The sequence below is a fragment of the Coregonus clupeaformis genome, chromosome 30, assembly GCF_020615455.1.
Source record: "Coregonus clupeaformis isolate EN_2021a chromosome 30, ASM2061545v1, whole genome shotgun sequence".
NCBI classification, from domain to species: Eukaryota; Metazoa; Chordata; class Actinopteri; order Salmoniformes; family Salmonidae; genus Coregonus; species Coregonus clupeaformis.
The window spans coordinates 10,410,468-10,435,579 of NC_059221.1; the positions used below are offsets into that span (position 1 = coordinate 10,410,468).

Sequence of the window (25,112 nt, forward strand, 5' to 3'; positions counted from 1 at the left end):
TGTGACCGTCATATGTTACATCTGAGTGTTTGTGAGAGTCTCAGCTTTTCATATATCGCTTTTAGTAGTTTCTAGCTCAAACCATTCAGACTCTACAGACATTTTTGTAAAAAGACCTGGCTGCGGGCCCCTTTGGGATCCGCCCTTGTCTCACAAACACCGTTCTAGCTCAGCCCTCCTTAATCACACAGACTAATGGTTGGTATCTACGGATGCACAAGAAATTGAAAAATCCAATGGTACAATTCTCCAGTATTTTTGTATACTTTTTAGCCAGTAGTTCTGAAAGTAGCGCTCACGAGCCAAAAGTGGTCCCTGAAAATTGCTTACTATGTCACATATGTGCAGATATGTGAACCACGTCATGGCTCTCTCTCTTGCTCTGCTGTGGGTGCATGATGTGCCTCTTGTTAGCTGTCACTCAAATGGTGAGGTGCTGAAGTTCATTGGTTAAACTTGAATTGCTAGGGGGATGGCCCACGTGGGGGAAAATGTAGCGTAGCACAGCTTCCAGAAAAACAGTTGCTTTCAGACTAGGGATTTCATGGCTATTTGAGGTAAGACAGTCATTCTTCTCATAGATTATGCATGTATGAACTACACATTGACACATCCAGCCCAAAGCAGGAGGTTTAAAAAATACTTTGTAGTTGCCAGAGTTCCGGAGCATGTCTTTAAAGGGTATAGACATGCTAGTGCAGTACTTCAGGAGTTACCTTTACAGCTCTCCTATACATAGGGAATCTATGGCAGTCGGGTGAGAATAGTCTTTCATGGACATCACTACCAGGGCACCAATGAAGTAGGCTATGATCCACCTAGTAGCTTACAGTTATTTCAAACCAGCAATGTTCAAACAACCTCACCACTGTTCTAACACACATATTTATTTCAAAATCTACCATTAAACCCCAGCAAAAAAAATGTCCCTTTGCACAATGTGAGAAAGTAGAAGAAAGAACAGGATGTTGTTGCCTCATCAGTGAACTCTCCCTGTGCTTATTTCTCTTCCCAGCTGAGGCCCCGGTTGGTTCCATTAACAAAGCGGTAATCATCTGTAAATGAAGCGAACCGTGTGACCGGTTTGGAGTGGCTGTGTAAAAATAAATGTACTACTCTGAGAGCGGAGCAGAGCTTCTGCTGCAGCTGCTTCTCCAACAACAGCAACAGGCTGTTCCTCTGCGTCTCAAATGGCACCCTATTCCCGTTATAATGCACTACATTTGACCAGAGCCCTGTCAAAAGTAGTGCACTATATAGGGAAAAGGGTGCCATTTGAGACGCAACCCTCATATGCCGTAGTAAAGAGGGCTGACCACACTCCCCAGGAGGGTAGGGTGGAGGAGTGGAGCCGCAGGAAGAAGGCCTCTTGCTGGGGAGAGGGAGAGGAATAGAGAGGCTTCCGTCCTGGAGATGTTGGTTATCTTTAAACGCTGGTCCTGGTGGGTGTGGTTATTTTACCTGTAATGGCTGAGGTGAGGTTTAATGTTGGTAGAGATGATCCTACACCAGTTTTAAGGAGAAGCCTCAATGTGGTGTAAGACCAAAGCCTAATCTCCAGCTCATTGTAATCTAGATCCAGACACATACTCTGTTGACTTTAACACACCACCATGCGTTTAGAATCACATTCAACACACTGAAATACACCCAGAAAATGCATTCTGTAAGATTCAATTGAAATTATACAAACAGCCTAAAATGATATATGGACATTCTATCCCTGAGCACACTTGGGTGCACACAGTAGGTGCTGCTAGCTAGATAACACTGTTTGAGTGAAGTTGGCGAGTAGCAGCAAACTTGAGGCAGTGAGAAAAGGAGGGGAAAGGCACAAGACCACAAAAGAGAAACAGAGGGAGGAGGGAACATTTGGGACGCGACCAAAACAAACAAGAATGCTCACTAGCACAAATGTTGCCTTTTTTCCAGAGACAGCCTAAAAGTGCTACCAGATGCGGAGAGAGGGAGCAACACATAGAGAACGAGAGCGAGATGGAGAAAGAGAGAGGGGGAGAAAGAGACTGAGACAATGAGAGAGAGAGAGAACCAAGTGAGAGGAGGACAGGGAGAAAGAAAGAATTATAGGTGGGGGAAAAAGGTTGTCAGTAGAGCTGGGAGCTGAGAGAGAGAGGGGGTGGGGGGATGAGGTTCGAGGACAGACAGCCCTGTATTTCATGGTGGTGCCCACACACACACAGAATTCATAAAACAAAGTGGGACGGAACCAATCCAATCAACCTCCTCACTCTACATACAATACAGATCCAGGGATTTTTAAGATTTCGTCCCTGTCTATAGACAAAAAATTAAGCTTTTGAAACTCTGTGGCTAGCCAAGGACCCATGTCATAGAAAATAGAAAAGACTGAATCCTTATTGCTTTGGGTCTCGCCGTACTGGCCATTTCCAAGACTGATGAAGTCACGGCGCTGGCAAAAGCAAATTAAATCCTCTCTCTCTCTCCTAGCTCCTTGGCAAGGGCTCTCAGGAAGCTAGGGTTTATTAATGCAGCAAAGTAAATCCTAACAAGGAGGGTTTACCCATTTTCTCTCTCCCACTCTCTCTCTCTCTCTCTCTCTCTCTCTCTCTCTCTCTCACTTTTCTTTTTTCGTCTGCCAAACCCATCACAGAAGAGGAGAGGGGGTGCTTTACATCACTCCCTCTCCCGCTCAGCAGGAGTGGGCGACATCACCCCTCTCTCCTGAGCGACACAGAGAAAAAGAGAGAGGGAGAGAGAGAGGCATCGCATCTCCTTTTGAAGTGCAGTGGGGCTGCCATACCATGGCGTTTGAAGCCTGCTTCCATTGAACCGGCAGAGCTTCCAACCCCCCCCACCTCCCTCTCCTCCTTCCCCGACGCTAAACCCAGCAGACTGTCACAGCGAACGTCAAATCCCGCTGCAAATTACCCCAGACAAGTGTGTGAGCCCCCAGTTGGCCCTAATGAGATGGGAGGTGCACCTCGGCTGTCAGAACACTTCTATTGAGAGTAGATGGATAGATAAATAGATGATGGGACTTTGTTAGGGTTTGAAACAGACAAATGCAGGTAGAATTTGAAGTTCAAATTGACTTATTTTTATGTAACCTTTTAAAAAAAAAAACTGATATAGACTGTTATGGACCACAGTTTCCAAGTATTCTGAAAACTGTATGTTCCTAGAAGTGCCTAGAATTTGTATTGTTCTCAGCCTTTTTCTTCTGATTTGTATGGCATCTGATCGCCAATACATCTATATAAAAAGCTGAATGAATAGAAAACAAACATTGAGTTTGAACATGAAATTAGTCCACGATGGATCATTTAATGAAAATGTTGACAAACTTCAGCCCAGTAATTGGCACCACCTGCAAAGCCACATGGGATAGTTTGGAATAGTTTCCCTGCAGCCGTGGAGAAAAGCCCGGCTTGTTTGTCATACTCTGGCTACAGAGCCCCTCAGTAGGACAGCAGCCACCTCTGTTGCTATGCCAAATCTTTTCAGCCGATTCTTTTGAAGTTAATCTAAAAACAAGGATTCTGTCAAAGCCCCCGTGGACAACATGTCCACATTGATCAAAACACGGAGTATACACTGGAGAAAGAAGTCATTGCTGGAAACAAGGGCATTTTCTATTTCTAATTGAAGACAATTCTTTTCAAAAATGTGGAGTCGGGGACTTCGCACAGTACCACTCGTAAACAGACAGAAGAGATGTGGATAGCTGTGTTTCATTGCAGATTCTCAGGTGGTGAATGCTCTCTGGTTGTTCAATTTTAAGATATTGAAGATCTTCACTACTACTATCATAGACTATTGATGACTTTGAATGACTGAGTATACAAAACGCTATTTCCATGACATAGACTGACCTGGTGAATCTAGGTGAAAGCTATGATCCCTTATTGATGTCACCTGATAAATCCACCTCAATCAGTGTAGATAAAGGGGAGGAGACAGGTTAAATATGTTTTTTTAAGCCTTGAGACAATTGAGACATGGATTGTGTATGTGTGCCTTTGAATGGGGTAAGGTATGGGGTATGGTAGTAGGTGCCAGGCACACCAGTTTGTGTCAAGAACTGCAACGCTGTTGGGTTTTTCACACAAACAGTTTCCTGTGTGTATCAAGAATGGTCCACCACCCAAAGGTCATCCAGCCAACTTGACACAACTGTGGGAAGCATTGGAGTCAACATGGGCCAGCATCCCTGTGGAACGTTTTCGACACCTTGCCTTGTAGTGTCCATTCCCTCTACGAATTGAGGCTGTTCTGAGGGCAAAAGGGGGTGTGCAACTCAATATTAGGAAAGTGTTCCTAATGTTTGGTATAGTCAGTGTAGATAGCCATGGAGACACAAAGGAGCAGTAAAAAAGAGACACACGTTGAAAACACCTGAATAGACTCTGTCCAGAAACAACCCCTAGCCCCTCCTAGACACTTGTGGAGATATGAGATGATTTGATAGGTGTAAGCAATACGTTGACAGCTCAACCTTGCTCTCTGATAGGCTATAGGTTGAATTTTCACCATATTGTTTAAATCTCATATCTCCACAAGTGTCTCATAGGGGGTAGGGGCTAGGGGTTGTTCCTGGACAGGTCCCCAGTCTCAGACTCGTCTCCAATCCCTTATGGTACAGAGGATTGGACTGGTCCTGAGAGAGGAGTGCCCCCTACTGGCCAACAACCATCCCCATTCCCATTGTTCAACTGGCCTTGCCCTGTCTGTAGCTCCCCTATCCACTAACCGTCCATGTGTTACCAAGTTATTATAACACTAGTTATAACACTAAAACACTACCAGCTATTTGCAGTACTCTATAACATTAGAGTTTAAAATATGTGGTCATACATGGACAACGCTTCATAACTAGTTTGATGACTCGTTAAATCTAAACTATATAGTCCTATAACACTTCATTAAATATCTAGTCTTGATCAAATATGTAGTCTTCTGTTAGGCTAGTCATGTCGGTTTAGAGGGCGTTCACTTACTCGTCGTCTGGTGTTAGCTGCACTGGTTCGTTAGTGAACTGGGTGTCAAAGTTCTCCAGGCCGTAGTCGTCTGTGATCTGGGGCTTGAAGGGCGGGGTCATCTGTTTCTTCTCCAGCTGCATGGGGAGACAAGCACAACAACTTGGATGGAAAATTACTGAGGATAATAGCGGACGATATTGCCACATCTTCAATTTAAGCCTACTAGAAAGTGTGTGCCCTCAGGTCTGGAGGGAAGCAAAAGTTATTCCGCTACCTAAGAATAGTAAAGCCCCCTTTACTGGCTCAAATAGCCGACCAATCAGCCTGTTACCAACCCTTAGTAAACTTTTGGAAAAAATTGTGTTTGACCAGATACAATGCTATTTTACAGTAAACAAATTGACAACAGACTTTCAGCACAATTATGGGGAAGGACATTCAACAAGCGCAGCACTTACACAAATGACTGATGATTGGCTGAGAGAAATTGTAGGGACTGTTTTGTGGGGACTGTTTTGTTAAACTTCAGTGCGGCTTTTCACTTTATCTATCATAAATTAGTCTGCTGCTGGAAAATCTTATGTGTTATGGCTTTACACCACCTGCTATATTGTGGATAAAGAGTTACCTGTCTAACAGAACACAGAGGGTGTTCTTTAATGGAAGCCTCTCCAACATAATCCAGGTAGAATCAGGAATTCCCCAGGGCAGCTGTCTAAGCCCATTACTTTTTTTTAAATCTTTACTAACGACATGCCAGTGGCTTTGAGTAAAGCCAGTGTGTCTATGTATGCGGATGACTCAACAGTATACACGTCAGCTACTACAGCGACTGAAATGACTGCAACACTTAACAAAGAGCTGCAGTTAGTTTCAGAATGGGTGACAAGGAATAAGTTAGTCCTGTATTTTGGACAACTAAATCTTGTAATGAATAATGTGGAAATTGAGCAAGTTGAGGTGACTAAACTGTTTGGAGTAACCCTGGATTGTCATGTTGATTCAAAAGTAGCTAAGATGGGGAGAATTCTGTCCATAATAAAGCGCTGCTCTGCCTTCTTAACAACACTATCAACAAGGCAGGTGCTACAGGCCCTAGTTTTGTCGCACCTGGACTACTGTGTGGTCAGGTGCCACAAAGAGGGACTTAGGAAAATTACAATTAGCTCAGAACAGGGCAGCATGGCTGGCCCTTAAATGTAGATGGAGAGCTAACATTAATTATATGCATGTCAATCTCTCATGGCTCAAAGTGGAGGAGATATTGACTTCATCACTAATTGTTTTTGTAAGAAGCTGTCTGTTTAGACTACTAGCACACAGCTCGGACACCCATGCATACCCCACAAGACATGCCACCAGAGGTCTCTTCACAATCCCCAAGTCCAGAACAGATTATGGGAGGCGCACAGTACTACATAGAGCCATGACTACATGGAACTCTATTCCACATTAGGTAACTGATGCAAGCAGTAGAATCAGATTAAAAATATATAAAAATACACCTTATGGAACAGCGGGGACTGTGAAGAGACACACAATAGGTACAGACACAGGCATACGCACACAGACGCTAGCACACACACTCTACACACACATACATTGTAATATTGTTGTATGGTAGTATCAGATATTTTGTGTTGTGATGGTGTGACAGTGTTATATGATGTACTGTTTTATATTTTGTTTTATGTGTAATGTAAGTGTCTTAATATGTTTGGACACCAGGAAGAGTAGCTGTTGCCTTGGCAGCAGCTAATGTGGATCCCTAATAAAATACAAATACAAACAACACTGTCATTAGTTCACAACGTAGAAAAACATGTTGCAACGGACGACTAAAACAAGCGTTTCTAGAAGGTACAAGGTTCAGGTAGTCCCTCCATGTTTCAGCCCGTTTTCTTTCCGTTTTCTGTGTCTGGTGAATAATACCTGGTGCATGCTAGCCTGGTCCAGATTGTCACAGAATGGCACCTTAAGTATTTGAAAGGAAACAAATACTTATGTTACCCAGGTGTGACATCCGTGCATGTTATCTTTGTAAACGTTGCACTGTACGTCTGTCTATTGGCTTTGTTGAATATACGTATGCCAGGAAAAAACGTTTTATAGTCATCATCAACTCCAAAAAGTGGGTGACCTGTGCAACAAAAGATGCTACCACGTAAACTACCAGTCAAAAGTTTGGACACACCAACACATTCAAGGGTTTTTCTTTATTTTACTATTTTTTACATTGTAGAATAATACTGAAGACATCAATACTATGAAATAACACATATGGAATCATATAGTAACCAAAAAAGTGTTAAACAAATCAAAATATATTTTATATTTGAGATTCTTCAAATAGCCAAATAACCTTGATGACAGCTTTGCACACTCTTGGCATTCTCTCAACCAGCTTCATGAGGTAGTCACCTGGAATGCATTTCAATTAACAGATGTGGCTTGTTAAAAGGTCATTTGTGGAATTTATTTCCTTCTTAATGCGTTTGAGCCAATCAGTTGTGTTGTGACAAAGTAGGGGTGGTATACAGAAGATAGCCCTATTTGGTAAAAGACCAAGTCCATATTATGGCAAGAATAGCTCAAATAAGCAAAGAGAAACGACAGTCCATCGTTACTTTAAGACATGAAGGTCATTCAATACGGAACATTTCAAGAACTTTGAAAGTATCTTCAAGTGCAGTCGCAAAAACCATCAAGCGCTATGATGAAACTGGCTCTCATGAGGACCACCACAGGAATGGAAGACCCAGAGTTACCTCTGCTGCAGAGGATAAGTTCATTAGAGTTACCAGCCTCAGAAATTGCAGCCCAAAAAATGCTTAACAGAGTTCAAGTAACAGACACATCTCAAAATCAACTGTTCAGAGGGGACTGTGTGAATCAGGCCTTCATGGTCAAATTGCTGCAAAGAAACCACTACTAACGGACACCAATAATAAGAAGAGACCTGCTTGGGCCAAGAAACATGAGCAATGGACATTAGACCGGGGGAAATTTGTCCTTTGGTCTGGTGTCCAAATTTGAGATTTTTGGTTCCAACCGCCGTGTCTTTGTGAGACGCGTTGTGGGTGAACGGATGATCTCCGCATGTGTAGTTCCTACTGTAAAGCATGGAGGAGGAGGTGTTATGGTGTGGGGGTGCTTTTCTGGTGACACTGTCTGTGATTTATTTAGTATTCAAGGCATACTTAACCAGCATGGCTACCACAGCATTCTGCAGCGATACCCAATCCCATCTGGTTTGGGCTTAGTGGGACTATCATTTGTTTTTCAACAGGACAATGACCCAACACACCTCCAGGCTGTGTAAGGGCTATTTTACCAAGAAGTAGAGTGATGGAGTGATGACCTGGCCTCCACAATCCCCCGACCTCAACCCAATTGAGATGGTTTGGGATGAGTCAGACGGCAGAGTGAAGGAAAAGCAGCCAACAAGTGCTAAGCAACTCCTTCAAGACTGTTGGAAAAGCATTCCAGGTGAAGCTGGTTGAGAGAATGCCAAGAGTGTGCAAAGCTGTCATCAAGGCAAAGGGTGGCTATTTGAAGAATCTCAAATATAAAATATATTTTGATTTCTTTAACACTTTTTTGGTTACTACATGATGTGTTATTTCATAGTTTTGATGTCTTCGCTATTATTCTACAATGTAGAAAATTATAAAAAATTAAGAAAAACCCTTGAATGAGTAGGAGTGTCCAAACTTTTGACTGGTACTGTATATCAGATGAATAGCCTCACCTTGCTGAGGAAGATAAAATAACAGAAAGAAAAAGAGAGAGAGAAAAGCAGGGGAGGAAAAAATATGATGGCGGAAGGAACAGTGAGCCTATCAATATTTTTAGTGGGTGATTCACTGGGACCTGCAAAGTGAGTTCACGTGTGGTTCGTTTCCATGGTTTTCCAGTCCTTCTCTATCAGGCAATAGTACACTGAGGACCTTACATTGTTCGAAGAAAGACGGATATACAGTAGATGGATTTTCAAAACCATCATTGTTTTTTTGTGATCTATACACTCCCCTTTGTATGTATTTGGACAGTGAAGCTTAACATTTTTATTCGGCTCTATACTCCGTCCAGCATTTTGGATTTGAGATCAAACGTTTCATATGAGGCGACAGTAGGCTACAGAATGTCCGCTTTTATTTGAGGGTATTTTCATACATATCTGTTTTACTGTTTAGAAATGAAAGCACTTTATGTATCTAGTCACCCCCATGTGAAGAACTCATAAGTATTTGGACAAATTCACTTATAGTTTATCAAACAACAATACTGTAGCCTACCCATACTGTCAAATATGTTACATAAGCTACCAGTCTATTTACTGTGTTGGCAGAATGTTTTTTTTAAATGCTGTTATTGATGCTATATTTGGCAAAGGACTGTTACAGTTTCTGAAAGAGAAAACAATGGTAAATTGTTGTGGACCTGTTAGCAGAACGTTTAAATTCAACAATGTTTTGCATCGACTTTTCCCCCAACCTAAATATGCTGGACTGCCTGGGAATTCTGAAACATCATCTACGCTACTCAAAACAAATAGAAATGACAGTAGGGTGCATACAGTAGTAGCATACATCATCCAAAGGAAAATATCAACTGTCTTGATCTTCACCTGTTAAATTCACCTGTAGGCTATAAACCGGGACTATGGGATCACATACAACAAACCTTGAAATACATAGCCTATCTATTTACATATAATATATAAATATAATATGCCATTTAGCAGACGCTTTTATCCAAAGCGACTTACAGTCATGTGTGCATACATTTTTACGTATGGGTGGTCCCGGGGATCGAACCCACTACCCTGGCGTTACGAGCGCCGTGCTCTACCAATTGAGCTACAGAGGACCACAAGAGACCCAATTCAATGAAGAATGACCATGGTAATTTGTTGTATGGCTAGAAAAGGTGAGGAATTTACTATGCAATGGTTATGAAAATAAAATAAATAGGAAATAGATTCCTATGTCTAATTATTTTAGATCCCAAGAATAAAACACACTTGATTTTCGCTCTTCTCACTAACAGCAAATGGCTGCATCTTGTTCTTTTTGTTATGAATAAGCATGTCATCATATCCCCCATTTGCACAAAATACTTAGGCGTACTTACCTTCTTGCAATACAATACTTCAACCACTAGAAGATGTGCGTACGCATGGTCTAAAGTTTGCGTGGAGGAAAATACATTCTCATGTCAAGTTCAGTTTTTTATAAATGCCAACTTTTGCGGGAAAACGTGCACTTGCACATTTTGTATGTACGCATGGTTTATAAATGAGGCCCCTGCTCTACTACTCAGAGAGAAAGTGGCCCCAGGGCCCGAGGGGACTTGAAAGGGGAGCTGGAGCCAAGGCTGAGCGGGGGAACCAAAGACACTTAGATCACAGCACCGTCTGACGTTGCCTGTTTACATGATGGCCGAGAGAGAGAGAGAGTGAGAGAGTGAGAGAGTAAGAGAGAGAGTGTGTGTGCATATGTGTGGGTGTGTGTCTGTGTGTGAGAGAGAGAGAGTGCGTGTTGTGTGTGCAAGTGTGAGCGATAGAGAGCGCATGTCTGTATGTGTGTGAGAGAGAGAGCGCATGTCTGTATGTGTGAGAGAGAGAGAGTGCATGTCTGTATGTGAGAGAGAGAGAGAGAGCGATATGGCGGCAGGGAGGACTCCAGAGGGGCGAGGAGATGATGATGATTACTAATTACAGCCAATAAACAGCAGGGGCCCGGTGAGGAGCTCTCTCTCTCACTGTCACTTACTCTCTCTCACACACACACACACACACACACACACACACACTCAAATGAACACACAAACACACACACATGATTACGTCCAAGCACACAATTACACTACCGTTCAAAAGTTTGGGGTCACTTAGAAATGTCCTTGTTTTTGAAAGAAAAGCAATTTTTTTTGTCCATTAAAATAACATCAAATTTATCAGAAATACAGTGTAGACATTGTTAATGTTGTAAATGGCTATTGTAGCTGGAAATGGCTGATTTTAAATGGAATATCTACATAGGCTTACAGAGGCCCATTATCAGCAACCATCAGTCCTGTGTTCCAATGGCATGTTGTGTTTGCTAATCCAAGTTTATCATTTTAAAAGGCTAATTGATCATTAGAAAACCCTTTTGCAATTATGTTAGCACAGCTGAAAACTGGCCTTCATGAGACTAGCAACTGTCAGCTTCATTAAACAGTACCCGCAAAACACCAGTCTCAACGTCAACAGTGAAGAGGCGACTCCGGGATGCTGACCTTCTAGGCAGAGTTGCAAAGAAAAAGCCATATCTCAGACTGGCCAATAAAAATAAAAGATTAAGATGGGCAGTCTGAGATATGGCGTTTCCTTTGCAGCTCTGCCTAGAAGGTCAGCATCCCGGAGTCGCCTCTTCACTGTTGACGTTGAGACTGGTGTTTTGCGGGTACTATTTAATGAAGCTGCCAGTTGAGGACCTGTGAGGCGTCTGTTTCTCAAACTAGACACTAATGTATTTGTCCTCTTGCTCAGTTGTGCAACTGGGCCTCCCACTCCTCTTTCTATTCTGGTTAGAGCGAGTTTGTGCTGTTCTGTGAAGGGAGTAGTACACAGCGTTGTACGAGATCTTCAGTTTCTTGGCAATTTCTCGCATGGAATAGCCTTCATTTCTCAGAACAAGAATAGACTGACGAGTTTCAGAAGAAAGTTACAGTGGGGAAAAAAAGTATTTAGTCAGCCACCAATTGTGCAAGTTCTCCCACTTAAAAAGATGAGAGAGGCCTGTAATTTTCATCATAGGTACACGTCAACTATGACAGACAAATTGAGAATGTTTTTTCCAGAAAATCACATTGTAGGAATTTAAATGAATTTATTTGCAAATTATGGTGGAAAATAAGTATTTGGTCACCTACAAACAAGCAAGATTTCTGGCTCTCACAGACCTGTAACTTCTTCTTTAAGAGGCTCCTCTGTCCTCCACTCGTTACCTGTATTAATGGCACCTGTTTGAACTTGTTATCAGTATAAAAGACACCTGTCCACAACCTCAAACAGTCACACTCCAAACTCCACTATGGCCAAGACCAAAGAGCTGTCAAAGGACACCAGAAACAAAATTGTAGACCTGCACCAGGCTGGGAAGACTGAATCTGCAATAGGTAAGCAGCTTGGTTTGAAGAAATCAACTTTGGGAGCAATTATTAGGAAATGGAAGACATACAAGACCACTGATAATCTCCCTCGATCTGGGGCTCCACGCAAGATCTCACCCCGTGGGGTCAAAATGATCACAAGAACGGTGAGCAAAATCCCAGAACCACACGGGGGGACCTAGTGAATGACCTGCAGAGAGCTGGGACCAAAGTAACAAAGCCTACCATCAGTAACACACTACGCCGCCAGGGACTCAAATCCTGCAGTGCCAGACGTGTCCCCCTGCTTAAGCCGGTACATGTCCAGGCCCGTCTGAAGTTTGCTAGAGTGCATTTGGATGATCCAGAAGAGGATTGGGAGACTGTCATATGGTCAGATGAAACCAAAATAGAACTTTTTGGTAAAAACTCAACTCGTCGTGTTTGGAGGACAAAGAATGCTGAGTTGCATCCAAAGAACACCATACCTACTGTGAAGCATGGGGGGTGGAAACATCATGCTTTGGGCCTGTTTTTCTGCAAAGGGACCAGGACGACTGATCCGTGTAAAGGAAAGAATGAATGGGACCATGTATCGTGAGATTTTGAGTGAAAACCTCCTTCCATCAGCAAGGGCATTGAAGATGAAACGTGGCTGGGTCTTTCAGCATGACAATGATCCCAAACACACCGCCCGGGCAACGAAGGAGTGGCTTCGTAAGAAGCATTTCAAGGTCCTGGAGTGGCCTAGCCAGTCTCCAGATCTCAACCCCATAGAAAATCTTTGGAGGGAGTTGAAAGTCCGTGTTGCCCAGTGACAGCCCCAAAACATCACTGCTCTAGAGGAGATGTGCATGGAGGAATGGGCCAAAATACCAGCAACAGTGTGTGAAAACCTTGTGAAGACTTACAGAAAACGTTTGACCTGTGTCATTGCCAACAAAGGGTATATAACAAAGTATTGAGAAACTTTTGTTATTGACCAAATACTTATTTTCCACCATAATTTGCAAATAAATTCATAAAAAATCCTACAATGTGATTTTCTGGATTTTTTTTCTCATTTTGTCTGTCATAGTTGATGTGTACCTATGATGAAAATTACAGGCCTCTCTCATCTTTTTAAGTGGGAGAACTTGCACAATTGGTGGCTGACTAAATACTTTTTTCCCCACTGTATTTGTTTCTGGCCATTTTGAGCCTGTAATCGAACCCACAATTGCTGACGCTCCAGATACTCAACTAGTCTCAAGAAGGCCAGTTTTATTGCTTCTTTAATCAGCACAACAGTTTTGAGCTGTGCTAACATAACTGCAAAAGGGTTTTCTAATGATCAATTAGCCTTTTAAAATGATAAACTTGGATTAGCAAACACAACGTGCCATTAGAACACAGGACTGATGGTTGCTGATAATGGGCCTCTGTACGACTATATAGATATTCCATAAAAAATCAGCCGTTTCCAGCTACAATAGCCATTTACAACATTAACAATGTCTACTCTGTTCAATTTGATGTTATTGTAATGGACAAAAAAAAGTGATTTTCTTTCGAAAAGAAGGACATTTCTAAGTGACCCCAAACTTTTGAACGGTAGTGTAATTTTTTACAACTATGCATAGTTCCCTTAGTTTCCTCCCTCTGAAACCTTTAGTAAGTCTCTTGTTGAGTCATCTGACAATCAATGTATCAGGGCTGTTTAAACAGTTAAACTACAAGAAGGGGGTCTTTCAAAACAGAGGGTACTGTAAGAACAGATATGGGGAGTGCTAATAGATATCTAATTTATCAACTACATAAAATCTTATAGGAAAGGCCTGTGTTGTGACTAATATTAATACGCTTAAACAACAGTAGTCAAAGCGCTGCTCAGAGCCCGGGAGTTCTGTCTGGGCCAGAGACTGCTCGGTTTCTGTTGGAGGACGTTGCGTTGTGTATGAATTCCACACCTTCAATGGTCAACCGCCACTGAGGCACACAATGCCTTCACCGTTTCGTTAAGCTTTTTAACATGGAGGTTTCACGGGGGGCTGGGGGAAAATATCAAAGTGATGAGATTCCCAAGATTTTTCCTTTGGTGTCTGCGCTGCACCACGTATATTACTGATTATGGTGGGGCCCGCGCCCAATTTCCCCAAGAGGCAAACATTGTATGTTTAACCCAGCATCTCGGCTGCGTCCAAAATAGCACCCTATTCCCTCCATAGTGCACTACTTTTGTCCAGGGCCCATATGCCCTATTCTTTACTAGAGCCCTATCAGCCCTGGTTAAAGCTAGTGCACTATGTAGTGAATATGGTGCCATTTGGGATGCAGACATATGCTGTTTAGTCCAATATGAGTAGGAGTGTGCCTCACGCTATTAACACCATTTATTTCCATTGCATGCATGACAAATCTGATATTTTAAACTATTGGGAGATTATATATTAAATGATAGGATACGTTTGGTATTTTAGACCTTCCAGTTATGGTTCCTTACCCTGACAGTAGCCAAGAGAGAATTATCCACGGCTTTGTATCTTTGAAATCATTCCTTTTTGGAACGTTTTATTCCATCGTAGGCTATAGCCTATTTAATGAACAGAAATCAAGTCAGGGTATCTATCTGTCTGCCTGCAATTCTATGTCTAGAAGAGTTATCCAATCTCTGCCTGTCTGTAATCATTTTGCAGTGGATTTCCGAAATATTTTCCACTGTTACTCTGGTAAGAGGATGTGGAGCAGCGCTACTCTCCTGAGAGGGGCAGACAGAGACGCAGTCAGAGATGTGGGCCATAATGCTGCTACTGGTTGCTGCAGGGGTTCTGATCCTCCCACAGGATAGGCTGGCAGCGCTGCCTCTGACGTCACTGTGCTGAGTTTGGCACTGAGCTAGGAAGGCTTATGTTATGGACGGGCTGTACTTCATTCCACAAAGTTGTTCTCTCCCTCCCTTCTGCCCTTAGTTAATCCACCTGCAGGATTTATCTGATAGGACTGGGTAGGATCATAGTCGTAAGGCAGGAACTAACCCAGCGGGCAAAACTTGTTTTACCAACTAGAAAAAGACGCCTTTACCTGCTTGTAATCTGGTTGTAATCTGACCAGATACCAAACAAAATTACGTTTTTCAAATCTAATTTTATTTGTCAAATGCGCCTAATATAACTGGTGTAGACTTTACCTTGAAATGCTTGCTTATGAGACCTTTCCAATGATGCAGAGTAAAAAAAATAATTATACAAATAAAATAGTAACACAATAAAACATAAACAAGAATGGAGCTATAAACAGGAAGTACCAGTACCTTATCAATGTGCAGAGGTACGAGGTATTTGAGGTAGATGTGTACATGAAGGCAGGGTAAAGTGACAAGGCATCAGGATAGATAATAATAAGAGTAAAATAAAGAACAGAGTAGCAACAGCAAATGATGAGTGTAAAAGTGTGTGAGTGTGTGTGTGTGTTACATCGGTATGTGTGTTATGTGTGTGTGCGCGTGCGTATGTAGTGTATGTGAATGTGTGTGGGTTTTGTATGGGAGTGTCAATGTAGTGTGCGTATATGGTGTGTATACACTGAGTGTACAAAACATTAAGAATATGACATAGACTGACCAGGTGAATACAGGTGAAAAGGTATGATCCCTTATTGATGTAACTTGTTAAATGCACTTCAATCAGTGTAGATTAGGGGGAGGAGACAGGTTAAAGACAATTGAGACATGAATTGTGTATGTGTGCCATTCAGATGGTGAATGGGCAAGACAAAAGATTAAAGTGCCTTTGAACAGGGTATGGTAGTAGGTGCCAGGCGCACCGGTTTGTGTCAAGAACTGTAACTCTGCTGGGCTTTTCACGCTCAACAGTTTCCCGTGTGTATCAAAGGTCATCCAGCCAACTTGACACAACTGTGGGAAGCATTGGAGTCATGGCCAGCATCCCTGTGGAACGCTTTCGATACCTTGTCGAGTCCACGCCCCGATGAATTGAGGGCAAAAAGGGGGGTGGGGGGAGCAACTCAATATTAGGAAGTTGTTCAGTCCAGGGTCCCTAGCTTGGTGATGAGTTTGGAGGGGACAATGGTGTTGAACGCTGAGCTGTAGTCTATGAACAGCATTCTCGCTTAGTTATTTGCCCTCTTGTCCAGGATGGAGAGGGCAGTGTGAAGTGCAATTGAGATCGATTCATCTGTGGATCTGTTGGGGCGTTATGCGAATTGGAGTGGGTCTAGGGTGATGGTGTTGATGTGTGTCATGACCAGTCTTTCAAAACACTTCATAATTACAGATGTGAGTGCTACAGGGTGATAGTAATTTAGGCAGGTTACCTTAGAACTTTTGGGAACAGGGTGGTCAGTTTGAAACATGTTGGGATTACAGATTGGGACAAGAAGAGATTGAAAATGTCTGTGAAGGCACTTGCCAGCTGGTCTGCGCATGCTTTGAGAACACGCCCTGGTATTCCGCCTTGTGATTGTTAACCTGTTTAAACGTTTTGCTCACAAAAGGCCACAGAGAGCGAGATCACACAGTCATCCGGAAAAACAGGGGCTTCACCCCAAGAGTAATGGGCAGGTGGAGAGAGTGAACCAGGATGTGGGTAGGTTTCTGAGGTCCTATTGCTATGACCGGCCGGGGGATTGGTCGGTTTACATCCCCTGGGCAGAGATGGCCCAAAACTCCCTCCGCCACTCCTCAACTAACCTTACGCCTTTTCAGTGTGTGTTAGGTTATCAGCCGGTCCTGGCACCGTGGCATCAGAGCCAGATCGAGGAACCTGCGGTGCATGAATGGTTTCGGCGCTCGGAGGAAACCTGGAACGCTGTCCATGTACGCCTGCAACGGGCTATCAGGCGACAGAAGGCGAGCGCCGACCGCCACCGCGGTGAGCGGACCGGGTCTGGCTCTCGACCCGAAACCTGCCCCTTCGCCTGCCCTGCCGGAAGCTGTGTCGGCGGTTTGTGGGGCCATTTAAAGTCCTGAGGAGATTGAACGAGGTTTGTTATAGGTTACAGCTCCCTCCTGATTACCATATTAACCCCTCGTTCCATGTGTCTCTCCTCAGGCCGGTGGTAGCTGGTCCGCTCCAGGAGTCTGAGGTGCGGGAGGTCCCTCCGCCCCCACTGGACATCGAGGGGGCACCGGCGTACTCGGTCCGTTCCATCCTGGATTCTAGGCGTCGGGTGGGGGGCCTGCAGTATCTCGTGGAGTGGGAGGTGTACGGTCAGGAGGAACGTTGCTGGGTCCTAGGAGGGACATCCTCGATCCCTCCCTGTTGAGGGATTTCCACCGTCGTCATCTGACTCGCCCTGCTCCGCGTCCTCCTGGCCGTTCCCGGGGGGTGGGTGGGGGGGGGGGGGGGTGTACTGTCACAAATTCAGCCGAGGCAGCTCCTCCACCTTGCTCGGGCAGGCTTCGGCGTTCGTCGTCACCAGAGTACTAGCTGCCACCCGATCTATGTTTCTGTGTTTTACTTGTTTTGTCTTTATTGCACACACCTGGTTCCAATGTACGTTAATTTGTTTCCCTATTTTACCCTCTGGTTCTCTCATGGTGTTGTGCATGATTGTTCGTTGTCTTGTTGTCATTTGCTTTGTGAGTCGGTATTTTCTTCCCTACGTGGAGGATATGTTTATTTACTTGTGATAAGTAAAGTACGTCGTTGACCAAGTTCTGTGTCCTGCGCCTGACTCCGTCCTACTGCTACACACTGACGCATGACAGTTTCCCTTCCATTTGGGACTTATTTTACTGTACTGATCAACAACATTTGCATAGAAGAAGCAATCTCTTCTTTTATAAAAGTGTCTCTTTAAAACCCATGATGTCATTCATACAAACATTCAGTTCGAGGCATCAGGAAAAAATACGATCTTGACTGGGAAAGACGTGAGGCATGGGAGACAAAGTGAATGATAATTGTTTTTGGTGACAATCAGCTTTGAAATCAGCAATATTTAATACAACCGTTTTTCATGTTCTAGTTCAAAAAGTACAACATATTTGGGATACTTTGCAACACTATGAGAAATGCTGTTGATTGACATTCAATTGGCCAATGATATTGCACAGAAAAGGAGGCACCACTGTGAACAATACATCTCCCCTCTTTTGTATTGAATATACAGAAGAGGCTTTGACTAGAAACTAATAATGTGCGGAAACACCGAATCCCACTGTGTATGTGCACATGAGCATAATTTCTGATGACATACCAGATCCCCTAAATATTGTATGGGCCCATCTCCCACTTTCAAATGGCTGCTTGCGTCAGCTGTACACCATCAACCTCCCCTCAACACACACACACACAGAGTTGATGTTGGAGGGTGCATGTGTGTCATTTAGAACTCACTTTTATTCATGGTGGTGCTACAAAGAGGAGGCAGTCACTTTGTTCTACACAGCGGTGGTCTAACACACTGTGTCTCTGCGTGTTCTATTCATTTCAAGCTCCCTAAGATCCCTCCTCTCCCAACACTGGCCAATTAAGACATTAACAAGGGCTAATTGCTGAGGGAAATGACTCGAAAGGAATCTGATGGGAAACTTCCTAGTTGTTAAAGTTTGGAAAGCCATGCCAATCGGAAATGACTTGAGCTGTAATTAACCTTTAGCAATAGAAGTAAATATTGTTTCACCCCCCAATAATCAAGTATCTTCTCTACCATTTTTGCAATATTAGTAATATAAAATATAGTGTACCCACCATTTAAAGCATGACATAATGCAAATAGACATAATGAGAATCAAAGTAATATGATGACCGTCTGACCGACCAAGATGGGTTCCCACAGGTGATACTGACTAACCACGGAACACAATTACTCAGTGTCGAGTTCCCTGACTTCCGTCCCATCCCAAATCCTCTGTCAGACGGATTCATTCACTTCTATTCTTCTAAATTAAGTGGATTTGATTGGAGGCTTACCTGGTCCCAGTCTATACTGCGGAAAAACGTGTGCGACTTGATGTCAGTGAAGCCCGTTTGGACCTGGCAACCCAGCCGCTCTTTGGGGTCCTGTTAGGTGGAGAGAAACAAGTAGAATCAAGAGTTGGCATGCTCAACGCAATAGTCCATAAACAAACATCTTTGGTTGCAGGGTTGGAAAGGCTTATCAACTGTAGAGAAATTAAGAATCAGGACAGGAGGAAATGACAGAAAATCTATATCTGCCGTCAGTCATTCAAGCATATTTGTTGCACCAATTTTTATAGATGGTTTTTAACACCAATTACAGCAATGTGATCTTGGTCGAATGTAGAGATGTAATATTTACTCAAATTAAACAAAGTTCAGTCAGTATTTCCCTCAAACAAACCCTTACACAATTCCTTTATCCTTGAAACATCCCAAAACAAGGTGATTATCAAAATACCACCAATGAAAAACACACACTAACTCCTTATGCTACCAACAATTCACAGATCAACGATTGTACTAACAGTTTAACTCCATAATCACAATATATTTACTTTACTTTATATTTATTTCAAATCAAATCAAATGTTATTGGTCACATACACATATTTCGCAGATCTTATTGCGGGTGTAGCGAAATGCTTGTGTTCCTAGCTCCAACAGTGCAGTAGTATCTAACAATTCACAACAATACACAAATCTAAAAGTAAAAAAATGGAATAAAGAAAACTAGTACGAGCAATGTTGGAGTGGCATTGACTACAATACAGTATAATAGAATACAGTATATACATATGAGATGAGTAAAACAGTATATAAACATTATTAAAGTGGCCAGTGATTCCATGTGTATATAAATATAAGGCAGCAGCCTCTAAGGTGCAGGGTTGAGTAACCGGGTGACAGCCAGCTAGTGATGGCTATTTAACAGTCTGATGGCCTTGAGATAGAAGCTGTTTTTCAGTCTCTCGGTCCCAGCTTTGATGCACCTTTACTGACCTCTGTTGTTTGATCTACTACTATTTTATATTATTCTGTGGAAATGTAATCCAGAGGATACGTTTTTTTGTCATATGGGGCATGTGTTTCCTTTACAGCAGATGTAGGCCACCTTGGAGTTCCTAGGAGAGTAGAGTGATCGCTGCATTGCTAAATTTGTTGCCAATTAGCTAACCCCCCTGTCTATTCCACCCCTATAGGTATAGTGGCTAGTGAAAGTCTACATACCCCTTGCACAGTCTTCACAATTTGCTGCCTTAAAATTAAATCTAAAAAGGGATTAAATGTGATGGGGGGGGGGGGGGGTCCAAAATAGGGGAGGGTTGTCTAACTAATTATTAAGCACAGGGGAGGGTAGTGTGTTTTTTCACTGGTTTACATTCACAATTTTTCAAGTTTTACTTTATAATTTCTTCCATGCCAAATGTCCTTATCTGCTTGCATGCACCTCCCCTATCAAGGTGTTTTGGTATTTTCCTTATGCACTACGCTTTTCTGCATGCTTACTATACCACAGGTCAATATAGTCTACCAGTCAACTGTCTATCCTGCCCTCTATCCGTAGTCACAATAGTGGTTTGTCCAGATATGCAATAGGTTAACTAGCAATCATACCACATATAAAATCATTCAAATCTGCACCAATTTTCAATATACAGTGGGCTGTCAAGCGGGCTGTCATGTGCCTTTTACTGAGGAGTGGCTTCAGTCTGGCCACTCTACCATAATGTCCTGATTGGTGGAGTGCTGTAGAGATGGTTGTCCTTCTGGAAGGTTCTCCCATCTCCACAGAGGAACTATGGAGCTCTGTCAGAGTGACCATCGGGTTCTAGGTCACCTCCCTGACCAAGGCCCTTCTCCCCCGATTGCTCAGTTTGGCCGGGCGGCCAGCTCTAGGAAGAGTCTTGGTGGTTCCAAACTTCTTACATTTAAGAAGGATGGAGGCCACTATGTTCTTGGGGACCTTCAATGCTGCAGACATTTTTTGGTACCCTTCCCCAGATCTGTGCCTCGACACAATCCTGTTTCGGAGCTCTACGGACAATTCCTTCGACCTCATGGCTTGGTTTTTGCTCTGACATGCACTGTCAACTGTGGGATCTTATATAGACAGGTGTGTGCCTTTCCAAATCATGCCCAATCAATTGAATTTACCACAGGCGGACTCCAATCAAGTTTTAGAAACATCTCAAGGATGATCAATGGAAACAGGATGCACCTGAGCTCAATTTCGAGTCTCATAGCAAAGGGTCTGAATACTTATGTAAATAAGGTATTTCTGTTCTTTAATATTTAATAAATTTGCAAACATTTCTAAAATCCTGGTTTCGCTTTGTCATCATGGGGTATTGTGTATAGATTGATGAGGTCATTTTTTTATTTAAACAATTTTTAAATAAGGCTGTAACGTAACAAAATGTGGAAAAAGGGAAGGGGTCTGAATACTTTCCTTATGCATTGTAAATCCACAAGAACATAGAGGAATAGCCGATAGGCAGCAGAGAGGCCAGGTGCGTCTGCGCATGAAAGAACAGCGAAGACATGAGACACGCAGCTCAAAAAGCTCCCTTATTGATCTTGTTTAGGGATGATAACAAATTATCCTACATAGACTAGCCTCCAACACGACAATGCAATGAATAATTGTGAGTAATAAAGTGAGTACAATTGAGAACAATTCTACTCTAGGCTGTAAACTGCAGTAAAATTGTAATTTGAATAATAGCGCAAAAGCCCTGTTATTTGAATGTTTCATTCCATTCACATCAGTAGTGGTTCTGCTCTCGACAGATTATAAGGTCTAGAAAGGTACAGTAACAGGCCAGTCTGGCTGTATTTTTGATTCTGATGCGCTGTCTGTTGCCGATCATCATTTTCCCAAGTCGTCCAATATAGTGTATTCAAGAAAGCTTAACGCGCGTTCTGCCTCCTTTCCGGTCCGATTCCGATCATTTGGGTTAACTAGCAATCATACCACACATAAAAAGCCCCCCATATTAATTATGAATACAAAAATTATAATAATCTCGGAGCGGTGATGCAAAATGATCCAACAGTAATGTCCCAAGAAGAAAGTTACCCCACCTGAATAATGCAAAAGTTACATATGAACTACAATTCATGAGGAGAGAGCGTGCAGGAGACAGTCATGTCATAAGGCAAGCAGCGGACCATAAACAGCTTTGTAGCAGCAGCAGCGGCTTAATCAAACATGGTGCTGAAAGTACACTGAACAGAAATATAAACCCAATATGCAACAATTTCAAAGATTTTACTGAGTTACAGTTCATATAAGGAAATAAGTCAATTGAAATAAATCTATGGATTTCACATGACTGGGAATACAGATATGCATCTGTTGGTCACAGATAACAAAAATAAAAGGTAGGGGCGTGGATCAGAAAACCAGTCAGTATCTGGTGTGACCACCATTTGCCTCATGCAGCGCGACACATCTCCTTCGCATAGAGTTGATCAGGCTGTTGATTGTGGCCTGTGGAATGTTGTCCCACTCCTCTTCAATGGCTGTGAGAAGTTGCTGGATATTGGCGTGAACTGGAATATGCTGTCGTACACGTCGATCCAGAGCATCCCAAACATGCTCAATGGGTGACATGTCTGGTGAGTATGCAGGCCATGGAAGAACTGGGACATTTTCAGCTTCCAGGAGTTGTGTACAGATCATTATCATGCTGAAACATGAGGAGATGGCAGTGGATGAATGGCACGACACGCTGTCTGCCATCTGCCCGGTACAGTTGAAACCGGGATTCATCCGTGAAGAGCACTTCTTCAGCGTGCCAGTGGCCATCGAAAGTGAGCATTTGTCAACTGACGTCGGTTACGACGCGGAACTACAGTCAGGTCAAGACCCTGGTGAGGACGACGAGCACGCAGATGAGCTTCCCTGAGACGGGGTAATTGGGGGGTTGTGGTGCTGAGGAGTATGTTAGTTATAATAATGCATATTTTTGGGGGTTTTGCTCAATCTGATTGGTGCCATGCCTGTGCTCCTGATATCTTTGCTTAATCTCTATGACATTCTGAGGCTGAGCCACGGCCTTCTGGATTTGAGGAGACAAAAATTTACTACTATTATGTCTCTATCAGCTATTCACTTTCTAAAAAGATAAGATGTTTAAACTTTTAGGGAAGCACTTGTTTGTTAACTTCTGTTGTTGGATTAATTAAGCAACGGACGAGTATTACCTTTTATGTGTGGCATAAACACAACCAGTCATAATGTTGTAATGTAATTTGGCTACTTCAAAAGTCTCCTGTAGGCTACCTGCACACGTTCATCCACTCCACTATAATATTATTGCAGCATCCAAACTTTGCAGCGGCCAATTGATGAATGGAAAGAGACATCTGTTACAAAACACCAAAACGTTGAATGACATTCGGAGATTGACAAGCCAAGCCTTCAATACTGAGTAGGGAGGGATGTATTTTCTGTTTGTCGAGATTTACATACTCTATTTGATTGTGGTGTTGAAAACGCAAACCATGATGAAGCACTAGAAGTCTGTTGCATAATTATAAATATAGCATCAACATGTTGAAAATCAGATGTCCCCCTAGCTGATCATTGTCTGCAGCCAGCTCTGATCGTAGTGTAATGAAACAGGCAGGGAGAATGAGCTCGTCAATGGTGGCCGGCGAACCCTCAGCCTTCTGGCCCGTAGCCCTGCGTGGCATTGACTGTGCCACAAAACCATGCTGTTTGCATTTTTTTCCTACGACAATCGAGAAACGCAGGGCAGGATCAACTAGGGAATCATTGTGTAATGTGAAGACCAACATCCTGGGTTTGAGGATGGACGGAATGAAAGATTTGGGACACGGAAATCAGGAAAAGTGAGCAGGTCCAAGATGTTTAGAAGTCGTGTTTAGTGTATGCCCAGCATAACCATGAGACTAGACCACTGGTGTGTCTTTAGCACACACATTTGTGTAATCATCTATCCCAGGGTTAGGTTTTCAGAAGACTGAGGTGGGTTTTCCTTTAACATTTTACCTGGGCTTTACACCTTTCATATTTATTTTCATCCTGACAAACTCCCCAGTCCCTGCTGATGACAATCATACGCATAGCATGAAGCTGCCACCAACCTGACCCAAACCTTGAAGTTTTAAGATTGACACTGAAAGTATGCTAGATAATGACAATCATAGTTGGGATTTTGAGAAAATTTTAAAAATCATTAAAATGACTTTAGCATATGTATTTTGAAATACATTTCAGAATTAAATTGTTTAAAAGCATATAGTATTGTTATTTGATCTGTTCTTAGCCCAAATATGCCAAATATATGATTAAACTAATTGTCGTTTGTGAACTACAGACATTTCTGTAACGTACTACATTTAGTCTTTGGACACATAGAGTTACAGTTTTTTACTCATTTCATGAATCAAGTCGTGTGAATACATGTTCAAATAATTAGATCTTAATAATGTTTGGTATATAGATTGTCCGGAAAACATCTTTATTTTTACTGTTTTCTACATTGTGAATAATAGTGAAGACATCATAACTATGAAATAACACCAAAAAAAGTGTTAAACAAATCAAAATATATTTTATATTTGAGATTCTTCAAAGTAGCCACCCTTTGCCTTGATGACAGCTTTGCACACTCTTGGCATTCTCTCAACCAGCTTCATGAGGTAGTCACCTGGAATGCATTACAATTAACAGGTGTGCCTTCTCAAAAGTTAATTTGTGGAATTTCTTTCCTTCTTAATGTGTTTGAGCCAATCAGTTGTGTTGTGACAAGGTAGGGGGGTATACAGCAGATAGCCCTATTTGGTAAAAGACCAAGTCCATATTATGGCAAGAACAGCTCAAATAAGTAAAGAGAAACAACAGTCCATCATTACTTTAAGTCATGAAGGTCAGTTAATCCGGAACATTTAAAAAACTTTGAGAGTTTCTTCAAGTGCAGTCGCAAAAACCATCAAGCGCTATGACGAAACTGGCTCTCATGAGGACCGCCACAGGAAAGAAAGACCCAGAGTTACCTCTTCTGCAGAGGATAAGTTCATTAGAGTTAACTGCACCTCAGTTTGCAGCCCAAATAAATGCTTCACAGTGTTCAAG

General features: G+C 42.6%; 1 protein-coding gene across 2 annotated transcripts in view; it reads right to left on the reverse strand.

Moving 5' to 3' along the window:
- The window catches only part of prkcz (protein kinase C, zeta), a 159,069-nt gene that overhangs the window by 2,791 nt on the left and 131,166 nt on the right, over window positions 1–25,112 (reverse strand). For both annotated transcript variants that reach the window (XM_041856855.2, XM_041856856.2), the window contains 2 exons: window positions 19,016–19,105; window positions 4,980–5,095 (listed from right to left, as the gene is read on the reverse strand). In XM_041856855.2, coding sequence (XP_041712789.1) covers window positions 4,980–5,095; window positions 19,016–19,105 — 206 coding nt within the window. The remainder of the gene's footprint in view (window positions 1–4,979; window positions 5,096–19,015; window positions 19,106–25,112) is intronic.